We start from the raw sequence: 11319 nt of genomic DNA on the forward strand, positions 1-11319 counted from the left end.
GGCCCAAACTCCTTCGCATAGGCAGGTGAAATAGGAATGAGACAAACAACGTTCATAAAGATGTACGGGGATGGTCTCTGTGGCATCTTTTGCATTTAACACCATGGTGGCAGTGCCAGATGAGGTAGCATGCTAGGAAGAGCTAAAGCTTCCCTGTTGATTTTGTCTGTGCCCTATATATTGTTCTCATGTCATGCGCCCCATCACCATCAGAAGACGGATAGCACTATTAATGCCACCAGCAGTAGACACTGACAATATGATGCTTAATGCCACCATGAGTAGGCATTGACAATATGATGTTTTATTCAGAGGGTTTTGGCTATTTCATGGAAATGTTGGCACAGATTAAGTTAGCTTTTATATAACCTCTGACCTCAACTAAATGCTCTTAGGGGAAAAAACAAAGATGAGAAATGTCAGCAAAAGAAATCAGGGAGACTGGAAAGATTCAAGTGGCCCTAGTGGAACAGTAGCTACACTTTGAGGGCTAACCATGAAGTGGGCAGTTCAAAACCACCAGCTGCTGCAGAGGAGAGAGAAGAGGCTTTCTATTCCTGTACACAGTTACAGTCTCACACCCACAGGGGCAGTTCTACCCTGTCCTATAAGGTCACTATGAGTCAGCATCAACTGGATGGCAGTGAGTGAGTGAGTGAGTGAGTGCGAAAGGTTCAATTGTTGGTCGTGTTAATAGTTGGGAAAGGAGTTAATACAAAGGGTCATAATTCTCACTCACTGCCCTCCAGTCGATTCTGACGCATACTGACCACACAGAACAGAGTAGAACTGCCCCTGCGGGTTTCTGAGACTATTATCTTTACGGGAGTCGAAAGCCACATCCTTCTCCCACGGAGTGACTGGTGGTTTCAAACTGTTGACCCTGCAATTAACAGTCCAAGGAGTAAAGCACTAGGCCCCCAGGGCTCTGTCAAGGTCATAACTGGGACAGCCAAGTCTTTTATTTATTTATTTTTACTAAGGAAATTCATTCTTGAGAACTAACACAAGAATCAAGGTCACACTCATCAGAAGTAGGAGCCTTGATTCATTTTAGCATTTTCAAATAAATATCCTGAATCGAAAAAGGAGTGTTGTATTATGGTACCGATTTCATCTGAGATGTGTGTGGTGGGCATGAGACGCATGAGGAAGGATGGAAAGAAAGAGGGTAGGACACAGCCGATTCAACAAGCATGCCTTTGTTGTTCTTGAAAGTGGTATTAAAGAAAGTAAGCGTCTGCTTTGGGTCTGTGTAGGTACTTTGTAAAGTTGATGAGAATTAAAACAGGTCAGTTGTAGCTAATGAAACTCCCAGGTTTGTGTGCAAAAAAGCAGGAGACAGCTGGGGGAGCTAGCAGAGCCCAGAAGAACAGTTAGCAGCCCTAGCTGCACATGGGATTCACCTGGAGAGTTTTTTAAATGTCCTGCAGCCTACATGGCACCTCAGAGAAATTAAAGCAGAATTATTTGGGGGAGGGGGTCATGATACAAGTATGTATATATGTGTGTGTATATGTATATATATATCTCCAAGGGCCCAGAGGCCATAGTGATTACACGTTGGGCCTGCTAACTACAAGGTCAGACATTCACAATCAGCCACTCTGGGGGAGAAAGATGAAGCTTTCACTGCCATAAAGAGTTACAGTCTCAGAAACCCATAGGGGCAGTTCTACCCTGTCACTCTGAGTCGGAACTGACTTGATGGCAATGAGTTTATGTATGTACGCAAACCAACCTTGCCTGCCTCGACAGCTGCTGGCCATTTCCAGCATTTAAACCTCTCAGGAGCGCTGGTGGCAGTCACTGGAGTGTAGAGCTGACCGTGAGCAGTTTCAACCCCAGTTCAGCCCGCTCTGCAGGAGAACGAAGAGGCTGTCTGCCCTCATACAGAGTGAGGGTCCCTCTGGGTGGGAATGGACTGGCTGGCCATGGTGAATGGCTATTTGTAAGCTTCACTGGTTTTTCTTCCCTAGAAAATCCTAAAGTCTAAGACACTTTAATTCAACAAAACTATAACACTGTAAAGCTATTGCTTGACATATTCTCCATCTAGGTCTACAGACTTCTGAAAGCAGTATTTCCATCTCTCTAATCCTTCCCCGAAGCATTCTGCCCTCTTCAAGGTACGTCAGTCCCAAAGAGCACTTTTAGCATCCTGCAGGGGCTCAAATCATGTTCCTTTTCCATGTCTTTTGAGTTTGGGGAACAAAAAGTCAGACGGGACGAGATCAGGACTGGAGGGTGGATGGAGCGCAGTTTCCCAATGGACTTCTTGCAGGACACCCCTTGTTACCCTCGAAGAATGAGCAGGTGCATGGCGGTGATGGGAAACAAGCCCTCAGTGCTCCTTCGCCGGCTCTTCTTCCATCAGTGATGTCTTCAATGTTCTTAACATTTCCTCATAATCTATCAATACCCCTTTGGGATCCCCCCAAACTGTTGCCATACCTTCTGAGCTGACCCCTCTTCCTTGAACTTAACGGGGCGAGCAGATCACCTTGGAAGCCAGCTTTGACTGGACCTGTCCTCTGGTGTTCCAGGGAAAGTCTTCACGGAGTTCGAGTTCTATATCTTCATTTTAAAATCAAGACCATAGAAAGACCTTTCCGTAGACGTTTCAAAACCTCCACTGCAGGCACTACCTGCTATGCTTTCAATATCCCTTACATAAAGACTTGCATGATTGACTTGGCAGAATTCAGTTCCAGAAAAAAACCGTTTATCTTTCCTGTTATGTTTCCCTGTTTCATTTATTTTATTACATACACATTTTACAACCTCCACATTACCCTCTCTGCTTTGCTGCCAAGAAGCCAAGAAACAAAATGTATTAAATTACAGTAAAGGCCGTTATCTGCAGCTATGGTATAATTATTTCCCTATTCCTACATAATAATTTTATTGTATGTGTTTTCTGCTATGCTTCTGATTACAGCTAGGTATATAATTGACAAATTAAAAAAATGATAAACAAATGTAGCCGAGGTGTAATTCCTAAATGCACAAACCCTGAATAAAGTAGTAGATACAATAGCCTAGCGGTGGCTTCGTATGAGTTTGCTGACTATGTGAACCTCTGGGAGGGAAGGCTGGCAGAAGAGGAGCCATCGCTCCTTCCAAGGGCTCTTCTCTAACTCCCTGCCTTCTCCTTACCTGTGAACCTTTTGAACCTGACCTTCTCCCATGGCGGGGACCACTTTTATGACCTTGTTTGACACTGCCATCTTAGTTTATCATTGCTTTTCTTGCAGAGAAAGAAAGGAAGCGAAATCATTTTTAATTCTCGCTCTCAGAAAACAGGCCTGTTCTTAACCAGAGACTTCATCCTTTAGCTTGCAGTGGCCGGGATGAGGTCTGCTGGGTGAGAGCTGTGTCGCCAGCAATGGGGCCAGCACGTGGCCTGGAACATACGGTCAACACTTGGCTGGTGAGTGAAGGAGTTATTCCCAGGACACCATCCTTTGCCTTAGTGTGTCAAATCTGATATTGGTCTTCTAAGGCTTTCTAGCCTATTTGCTTTCAGACACTATTCAGAATCAGTGTGAGGGAATCATGAAACACGCCAGCTGCCACTGAAATCAATACAGCATAATATGTACAGGTCAATGCTGTTAGGACCTATGGCTACTTACACTGTACAGAACAACACCCAAAAAATGAAAGCCCTGGGTTTTCCAGGATTCTGAGAGTGATATTTTGGACATAAGTGAAATATCAGGAATATTTATTTTGGCAAAGTTGGAAAACCTACCTTCTCTCTTAAAAGTCGCAAGAGAATCCGCGGAATTATGCACAGAACATAGAGCACAATTGTGTGCTGATTACATAAGCTAAGGCCACAGCAAAAGGCACCAATTTTAGCTACCTGAAAAGAAATAAAGGGAAAAGAACCAAAATATTCAAGTTAAAAATTCACCCGAAATTCTAAGAAAGCACAATAGTAAAAAGCTAGTCTTTCTAATAAAACCAAGCATTTGTACCATGGGAATGGTGGAAACCAACCTCTTTGATGCACATGGCCATGCTTTACCTCACACACACACCACCACTACCACCACCACCACCCACCCCCGCCCCAATTGGGTCAATTCTGACTCACAGAGACCTTATAGGGCAGAACAGAACTGCTCCAAGGGGCTTCTGAAGTCATCAAGCTTTACAGAGGCAGACAGCCTCATCTTTATCTTAGGAAACGGCTGGTGGGTTTGAACCACCGACCTTTTGGTCAGCAGCCCAATGATTACTGCTCTCTATCACCCTGACGGTTTACTGATAGTGTTTGCTATTGTGTTAAATCACTGTTGTTTGTCCTTCCATGTGTGTCCTTACTTACAGAAACTTCTTGTGGTGACTAAGTCCATGGTAACTGACCATTCTATCCCAATACATCCATCCTAATGACAAGTAGATTTCGTCACTGCCACTCTTAAGTCCTAAAACTGGACGTGAAGTGCAGCCATTCTGCTTTCTCTGTGCTCCCATGAGAGCCATGCGGGGAAGCACTCTGATGTCAGAACCTGGTTCTCTGTAGGGGTGGTTTTGCTTTTCTGGACTATATTATTTTCTCATTTGAAAAAAAAACAACCTAATTAAAAACAAACAAACAAACAAACAAAAAACGGCAAGCACATCACAGATCGTTTATGGGAACTATAAATAGACCAACTGTGATGCTCTTTGGTTTTTCCAGTTTTTAAGGAAGCGAGGCTGTCTCTAGTAAGGCTATCTGGTCCTTTCTAATGTGTGAGCCATAAACTTGCACATTTCAAATGATGTTGGTGATGAGTGCCTGAGAATGTATTCTCGTCCCTTCTAAAGGACTTGGTTTCTGCATTTGTTCTCCTTTAGTTCAAAACAAAATAGGCATTTGACTGTTTTATCCCCCTAAGGGATTAGATGTATGTACCATAATGGCACATACCTTAAGGTGGTCCGTTTAGAGCTTGGTATCTTATCATCTCTCTCTCTCTCATCATCTCTCTCTTTCTCTCTCTCTCTCTCACATACGTTAAGGTGGTCAGTTTAAGCAGGGGTCCTCAAACTACAGCCCGTGGGCCACATGCGGCACGCCGAGGATATTTATCCAGGCCGCCGGGTGTTTTTCCCTGTTTTTTACTTCAAAATAAGCTATGTGCAGTGTGCATAGAAATTTGTTCATAGTGTTTTTTTTTAAACTATAGTCCGGCCCTCCACCGGGTCTGAGGAACAGTGAACTGGCCCCCTGTTTAAAAAGTCTGAGGACCCCTAGAGCTTGGTATCTTACCCTCTCACCTCTCTCCTCCGCCATCTCTCTCTCACACACACACACACACACACACACACACACACACACACACACACAGATGGTGGTGGGATAAATCTATCTCCTTCACAAAACAAGCCTATCTTCTCCACAAGACTACAAGGGGCTTGATAATTCCCTCATCATCACCACCCAAAAAAACTCCGGAGCGCTCTGGGGGCTGGGGAAGGGGGCCAAGCCCCACGTTCCGCAAAGGTTATGATGGTTCCATTCACAATCAGAGCGCTTAGACCATGCCAACCTGCCTACGTTCCTGTGACAGTAATCAGTAGACAAACAGTAGCTAAACTTTAAGAGATACAGTATCTGTCTGAAAACGAAAACAAAATTCCACTTTGATCAAAATGGGTTACCTTTGATCTCTCTTGTGCAGTCGCTGCCTCCTCAAAATGGACTGTCAGCGCCATAAGCAGCCCCACAAACAGATTGTTTAAGCTGAAAACCTCTGCTGCGATGGACCACTGCCACGTGAGCCGGGAAAAGGAAAACACCCCCGCAGCAAGGACTCCTCCGGCACACGAGCCAGAAAGCCTGCAAAGACAGATAACAGGAATCTTCTTTCCCAACAGAAAGAACCGACTCTATTTCCTCTCTCTGAACCAGCTGCAGAAATGAGGACTGCTGCCCAGCACGAGCCCAACGTGGTCTACGGTGGGTACACGACTTCATGCAAGAAGCCTACCTATTCACAGTCAGTGAGCCTGCTTGGGGCCCTATGGACAGTGGCGGGTCCGTCTTCGGATGTGGCCACTAGCATTCAGGCCAGTTCAGACTCCCGATGGATAGTCGCTAAAGAGACAACGAGCCTGTGTCGGTTTCTTTGTTCTAGCCACCAAGAAGAATGGTGGCCTTTCAGACTAAGAAGGAGGTATAATTCGTGGTAAAAATGTTACAATAGCTACTTAGGGAACACTGGTTCTCACTCCTGGTGGACTGTTCAGACCCACTGCATGGCAGACTGTATTGGTCACAATATTCAATAAGTTAAAGATCTTATGAGCTATGTTTCTGATGGTGCCTTCTTTAGATAAACTTGATGTTAAAAATAAAGTTTTTACAGGGAGAAAACGGAATTTCAACAGCACCCAAAGAATCAAAGAATGCCCCCTCGCGGGGCAAATGCCTTCCCCCAAATGCCAACAAGCGTCATACATTTCAAAGCAAGCGAGACTCAAGATCTCAGTTCAGAGAGTGGGTGTGAGGCGGGAATATGGCTGAATAAGCTGGAACATATCAGACCCCAACGAGGTGCTGTCGTTGCTATGAAACAGAATCTACGAAAATTGAAAATACTAAACCAAATATGTATTTCCAAGAGTGTCATGAAATTCAATAAACAGTACCTTGTCTAGTAATTACACCATTATATGGCCCTAAGTTAGTATGCTGTAGGCATATTGTTTTATATTAAAAGGTATAAAGTAATTCTATGGCTTTTACTCAAACATTGTAGCAAAAAGTTAAATAAAAATGGCTAAATCTCTTTTTCTTTGAGGCGATTTCTGGTTCTTTTCCCCTCATTATTCCTTGATTTCTTGGAGTTCTCCATTCTCCAAGTGATCCTGATTTAATAGATTAAAGTCATTTCTTCCTTCTGAATTATTTTCCTATTATTTAAACTAATTATTGTAGGGGTTTCCTAATTTAGCTTCTGTTTTCCAATTGATTCTGCGATAGAACATCCAGATTAAACATCCCAGAGCATAGTTTTGATGACTACACTTTAAAGGACTCTTCATTGCCTGCAGAATAGATTCTAAATAGGTCAGCCTAGAACCTGGGTTCCCAATAACCTATCTCTACCTATCCATTAATTATCAATCTTTCTATTCCACCAATTAGTGAGGCCTCTCAAGATTCCTTAATAGACCATGCTTGTTGTTGATTCCCTATCTTTGCTCAGGCCATGCCCTTGAATCAAATATCTTCCCTACTCCTTTCTATCAAAATCATATTTAATATATATAGATATAAATAAATAAATAAATAAATAATTAATTAATTTCCTTCTAATTCCAAAATTTCCAGTCTATTTCTGGATAGCTATAGCCTTTTATTGTCTGCACCCATTATTTTGCATTGTTTTTGGAATGTCCACTGCAGTTAAAATGTGTTTATATTTGAAGCACTTGACCTGAAGCAAAGGAATTTTAATGAATGGGAGAATGACTGCACCTGAAAGTGTTATATGTATAAACTCACTGCCATTGAGCCGATTCTGATTCATACAGACCCTATAGGACAGGGTAGACCTGGCCCTATGGGCTTCTGAGACTGTAACTCTTCATGGGAGTAGAAAGTCTCATCTTTCTCCAAGGAGCAGCAGGTGGTTCCAAACTGCTGACCTTGCAATTAGCAATCCAATGCATAACCACTACTCCACCAGGGCCCATATGTATATGCATAACCACTACTCCACCAGGGCCTATATATATATATACATACACACACGTATACAGGTGATATAGCTCTCTCTATATATATATCTCACAGGAAAGTAAGCATATGATACAAGATTTCTTCCTCCACTTAAAACATAACCCAGTATCCTTGAAGAAATGGGTCTGTGGAAAATGAGTCTGAACCATGTTGTAGCAGAAAGCAGTCAGGATGCACTCCGAGCCTGGCATGAAGCCAGCTTGAAGGAGCTCCTGCTGTCCCAGTGGGGAATAATTTGAGCATGGAAATAATTATGGTAATAGATTGTAACCTGTTTGTTTAGTAAAAACCAGCACCCGTGGATCTATGGTGATGCGTAGAAACGGTACCTTTAGAGTGGGAAAATCTGACAGACAGCATCTTCGCCAAGAGCCCCAAGGGCACAGCACTAGTAAGGAGACAAACAGCAGGGCGGGCGTCCTGACCGAGTGCACGCAGAGGAAGGTAGCATTGTTTCTACGGTAGGCCTGGCAGATGCTGGATGTAGGCAAACCCAAGGTGAGGGACAGTCTACAAAATAATTAGTTGGTACTTATCAAAATAATCAAACTCTTTAAGGACCCAAAGCAACAAACACCCATAGAACTGTTCCTAACTAAAAGAGGCTAAAGGAAGATAGGAGGCCTGGTGGTGTAGTGGTTATGCGTTGATCTGCAAGGTCGGCAGTTCCAAACCCCCAGCCTGCTCTGTAGGCGAAAGGTGGGGCTTTCTACTCCTGTGAAGAGTCACAGTATTGGAAACACACGAGGGCAGTTCTATCACTTCTAAAGGGTCATTATGAGTCGGCACTCACTTGACAGCTGTGAGTGACTGAACGGGACACGGTAGTGGAGTACGATGAATGATATGGGGGTTCTTCTGCCATACATAGTGTTATTCGGACAACTGGCAAAATCTGCATGTGCAGCAGAGATAATAATATGATACCAGTGGTACTTTCCCGATTCTGATCACTGTACTGTAGATATGTAAAACAGTACTCTGATTTTTAGGAAACATTTAAAGGCAAAAGGGCATCACGTGTGGAATTGACTCTGAAACTGCTTAAAAGGAAACAGAACTCTACCTACTTGGAGTCAAGGGTGGAGAAAATGTGGGGCTATACTAACCTTCGGGGAGTCTGGATGAGGGCATGAAAAGAGGAGGCAGTTCTTACAACTCCTCTTGAAATCTGAAACTATGCCAAAGTGCAAAACTACATCCGCGTATTTCTCCGATGATAAGCCGATTGCATTTATTGAGTTTTGTTTTGTGGCCACGTGCCAACGGATTCTCTGTGCACGTTCTTCATATGAACTCATTTGACGTTCATGGGAACTCTAGGAGTGGGAATTGTTATCTTTCTTTCTGCTGATGAAAAACCTCGGACTCAGAGAGGTCAAGTAATTTTTCCAAGGTTCTACGGCAATTAGGTAGCAGACCCGGGACCGGGACTGTTGGCATAGCTCTTTAGTGCCACTGCATTCTGGGGTCAGGCCAGTTACTTCAGGTTTAATATAAGACATTTTCTACCAGATTAGGGATAATAAATAAGACTTTTATTTGGTTGAAGCTATTGCTCCTGGATGAAGAGCCAGATCGTATATTATTAGAACTGTGCATTCTTAGAACTGTGCTCAGTGCCACAATTGATTGAAACGACACACTACCAGCCTTGTATTCAAAACCACTTGAGTCTGGTTGGAACCAATTTTGTTTTTACTTTTTAGGGGTCATTAGTCAAAGTTGAAAACCACTAATGAATTAAAGAGCACTGAAAAAAAGTCCTGACCTCTACGAATCCTTCAGAGAAAACTCAGGATCGGCTTGTCTAAAATGATTTTGAATTAACCTTGTGAAGCTGAGCAAGACATGCCAAGGTGTTGGGACTGTCGAAGGGGGTCACTGGGATCGTGAACCATGTTCGCTGCCCTTTCAAGGAGTTTACGGTACAGTCTGAAGACGGGGAGAGCAGGGTGAAATAACGAGCCGGGGTTAACACCGACCCCGTGGCCACACAGTTAAAGTACAGCCGCATTTTCTTGAAGACTAAGCCCACATCTGTCAAGTCTAGAGCCTGCCATTGTCTTCTGAGGTCAGGGTGGTTTTTGCTATTCCTTCCCCCCCTTTTCTTGGTATCAGAGAAATGACCTGTGGAACTGCTGATGGAGGAAAGGGGAGAGAAGGTTTATAAATCAGTCATAGAAATCAAACCTATAATCTTGACTTTTTTTTTTTAGCACCAATGGTTTGTAGGCATGCGGAATGTAAACTGAAGTAGTGGGCCTTTTATTTATACATTTTTGGCTACTCATTTAATCTAACATCTGAAGCATCCATCTCCTCTGTTTGAGGGATACCCAGCTTGAGGCACAGTCCCCAGGCTGGAAAGACAAGAAATTCACTTTCCCAGACTTCCTTGCAGCTACGGCACAGGCGCAAGACCAAGGCCAAGGTCTGCTTGTCAGAAGCCCCGCCCGCTCCTTGCTCTGAATCCGAAACTACTGAGGCAGAGCAGCAGGAGCAGGGCAGTCTCCAATCAGACAAGGGTGGTGGCATCCATGCCTCACTTCCATCGACAGCAATGGCAGCATTTCAGGGACCATGTCCAGAGCTCAGCTCCTGCTGGTGGTAGCTTCACGTGAACTTACCTGAAAAGACCCTGAATGATATTTCAGGCTCAGAGCCTGGGAACACTGCCTTTCTAGAGTGTCTGTGTGCGCCCCAATCCTTTTGATGTTTCTTTTCTACTAAATACCCAAACCCTCTGCCTACAAGGCGATTCCAAGACATAATGACCTAACATAGGGTTTCTAACACTGGGACATCTTTATGGGAGCAGAAAGCCTCGTCTTTCTCCCACAGAGCAGCTCGTGGTTTTGAACTGCTGATCTTGCGGTCAGTAGCCCAGTAGGGCTCTTTCTACCCAATACAGCCAACGCTAACTTATTGCAACCAAGAATCTTGATGGAAACCTACTACCTTACCATTTTATTATTCCTATTAAGTTTTCCAAGGAAACTTTTTGAAGACATTTGGAAAATAAATGCTGAGGCTCCCTTACTGTGTCCGTAACCTGTCATCGCGATGGTCCCTGGTCTGACTCCAGGGTCTGGGCCATCCCCATGAGCTCTCACAGAGTGGATGCCTGTGAGCCATAGGGTTTTCAATGGCTGAGAGCTCCTGTCGATTTCCTTCCTTGCTAGTCCATTTTGGTCTGAAAGCTCTGCTGAAACCTGTCGTGCATCACAGCAAGACAAGCCTTCAGTGATGCACAGGCGGTGGCTGTGCAGAAGGTCTGGGAGCCTTGGAGAATGGGGGGAGGGCAGTGTGCCTAAGAGCTGGAAGTTATGAATACACTCAAACAGAGTAGGAGGTATTTTGGAAGCACCTTTGTTTCACTATTGATGTTTTTCATAAAGTCATCTATACAGGCTACACCCATATAGATTCCTTTGATTTCAACAGTCTTTTGGAAGTCAAACAAGAAACTGGAGTAACCGAAATGCCCACTAGAAGCAGGATGGGTAAAGAAGCGTTGGTACATACACACCGGACCTACTATGCATTGCCAAACACAAAACCAAACCAAA

At 43.9% G+C, this 11319-nt stretch overlaps 1 protein-coding gene across 1 annotated transcript in view; it reads right to left on the bottom strand.

Moving 5' to 3' along the window:
- Nucleotides 1–11319, bottom strand: part of TMEM260 (transmembrane protein 260) — a 68953-nt gene that overhangs the window by 33228 nt on the left and 24406 nt on the right. The window contains exons 4-5 of the mRNA XM_004698983.3: nucleotides 5662–5839; nucleotides 3758–3871 (exon numbers count right to left, since the gene is read on the bottom strand). Of these exons, the coding sequence (XP_004699040.3) occupies nucleotides 3758–3871; nucleotides 5662–5839 (292 nt within the window). The remainder of the gene's footprint in view (nucleotides 1–3757; nucleotides 3872–5661; nucleotides 5840–11319) is intronic.

The sequence above is a fragment of the Echinops telfairi genome, unplaced genomic scaffold, assembly GCF_000313985.2.
Source record: "Echinops telfairi isolate 266 unplaced genomic scaffold, ASM31398v2 ScPeMD7_18;HRSCAF=68, whole genome shotgun sequence".
Classification (NCBI taxonomy): Eukaryota; Metazoa; Chordata; class Mammalia; order Afrosoricida; family Tenrecidae; genus Echinops; species Echinops telfairi.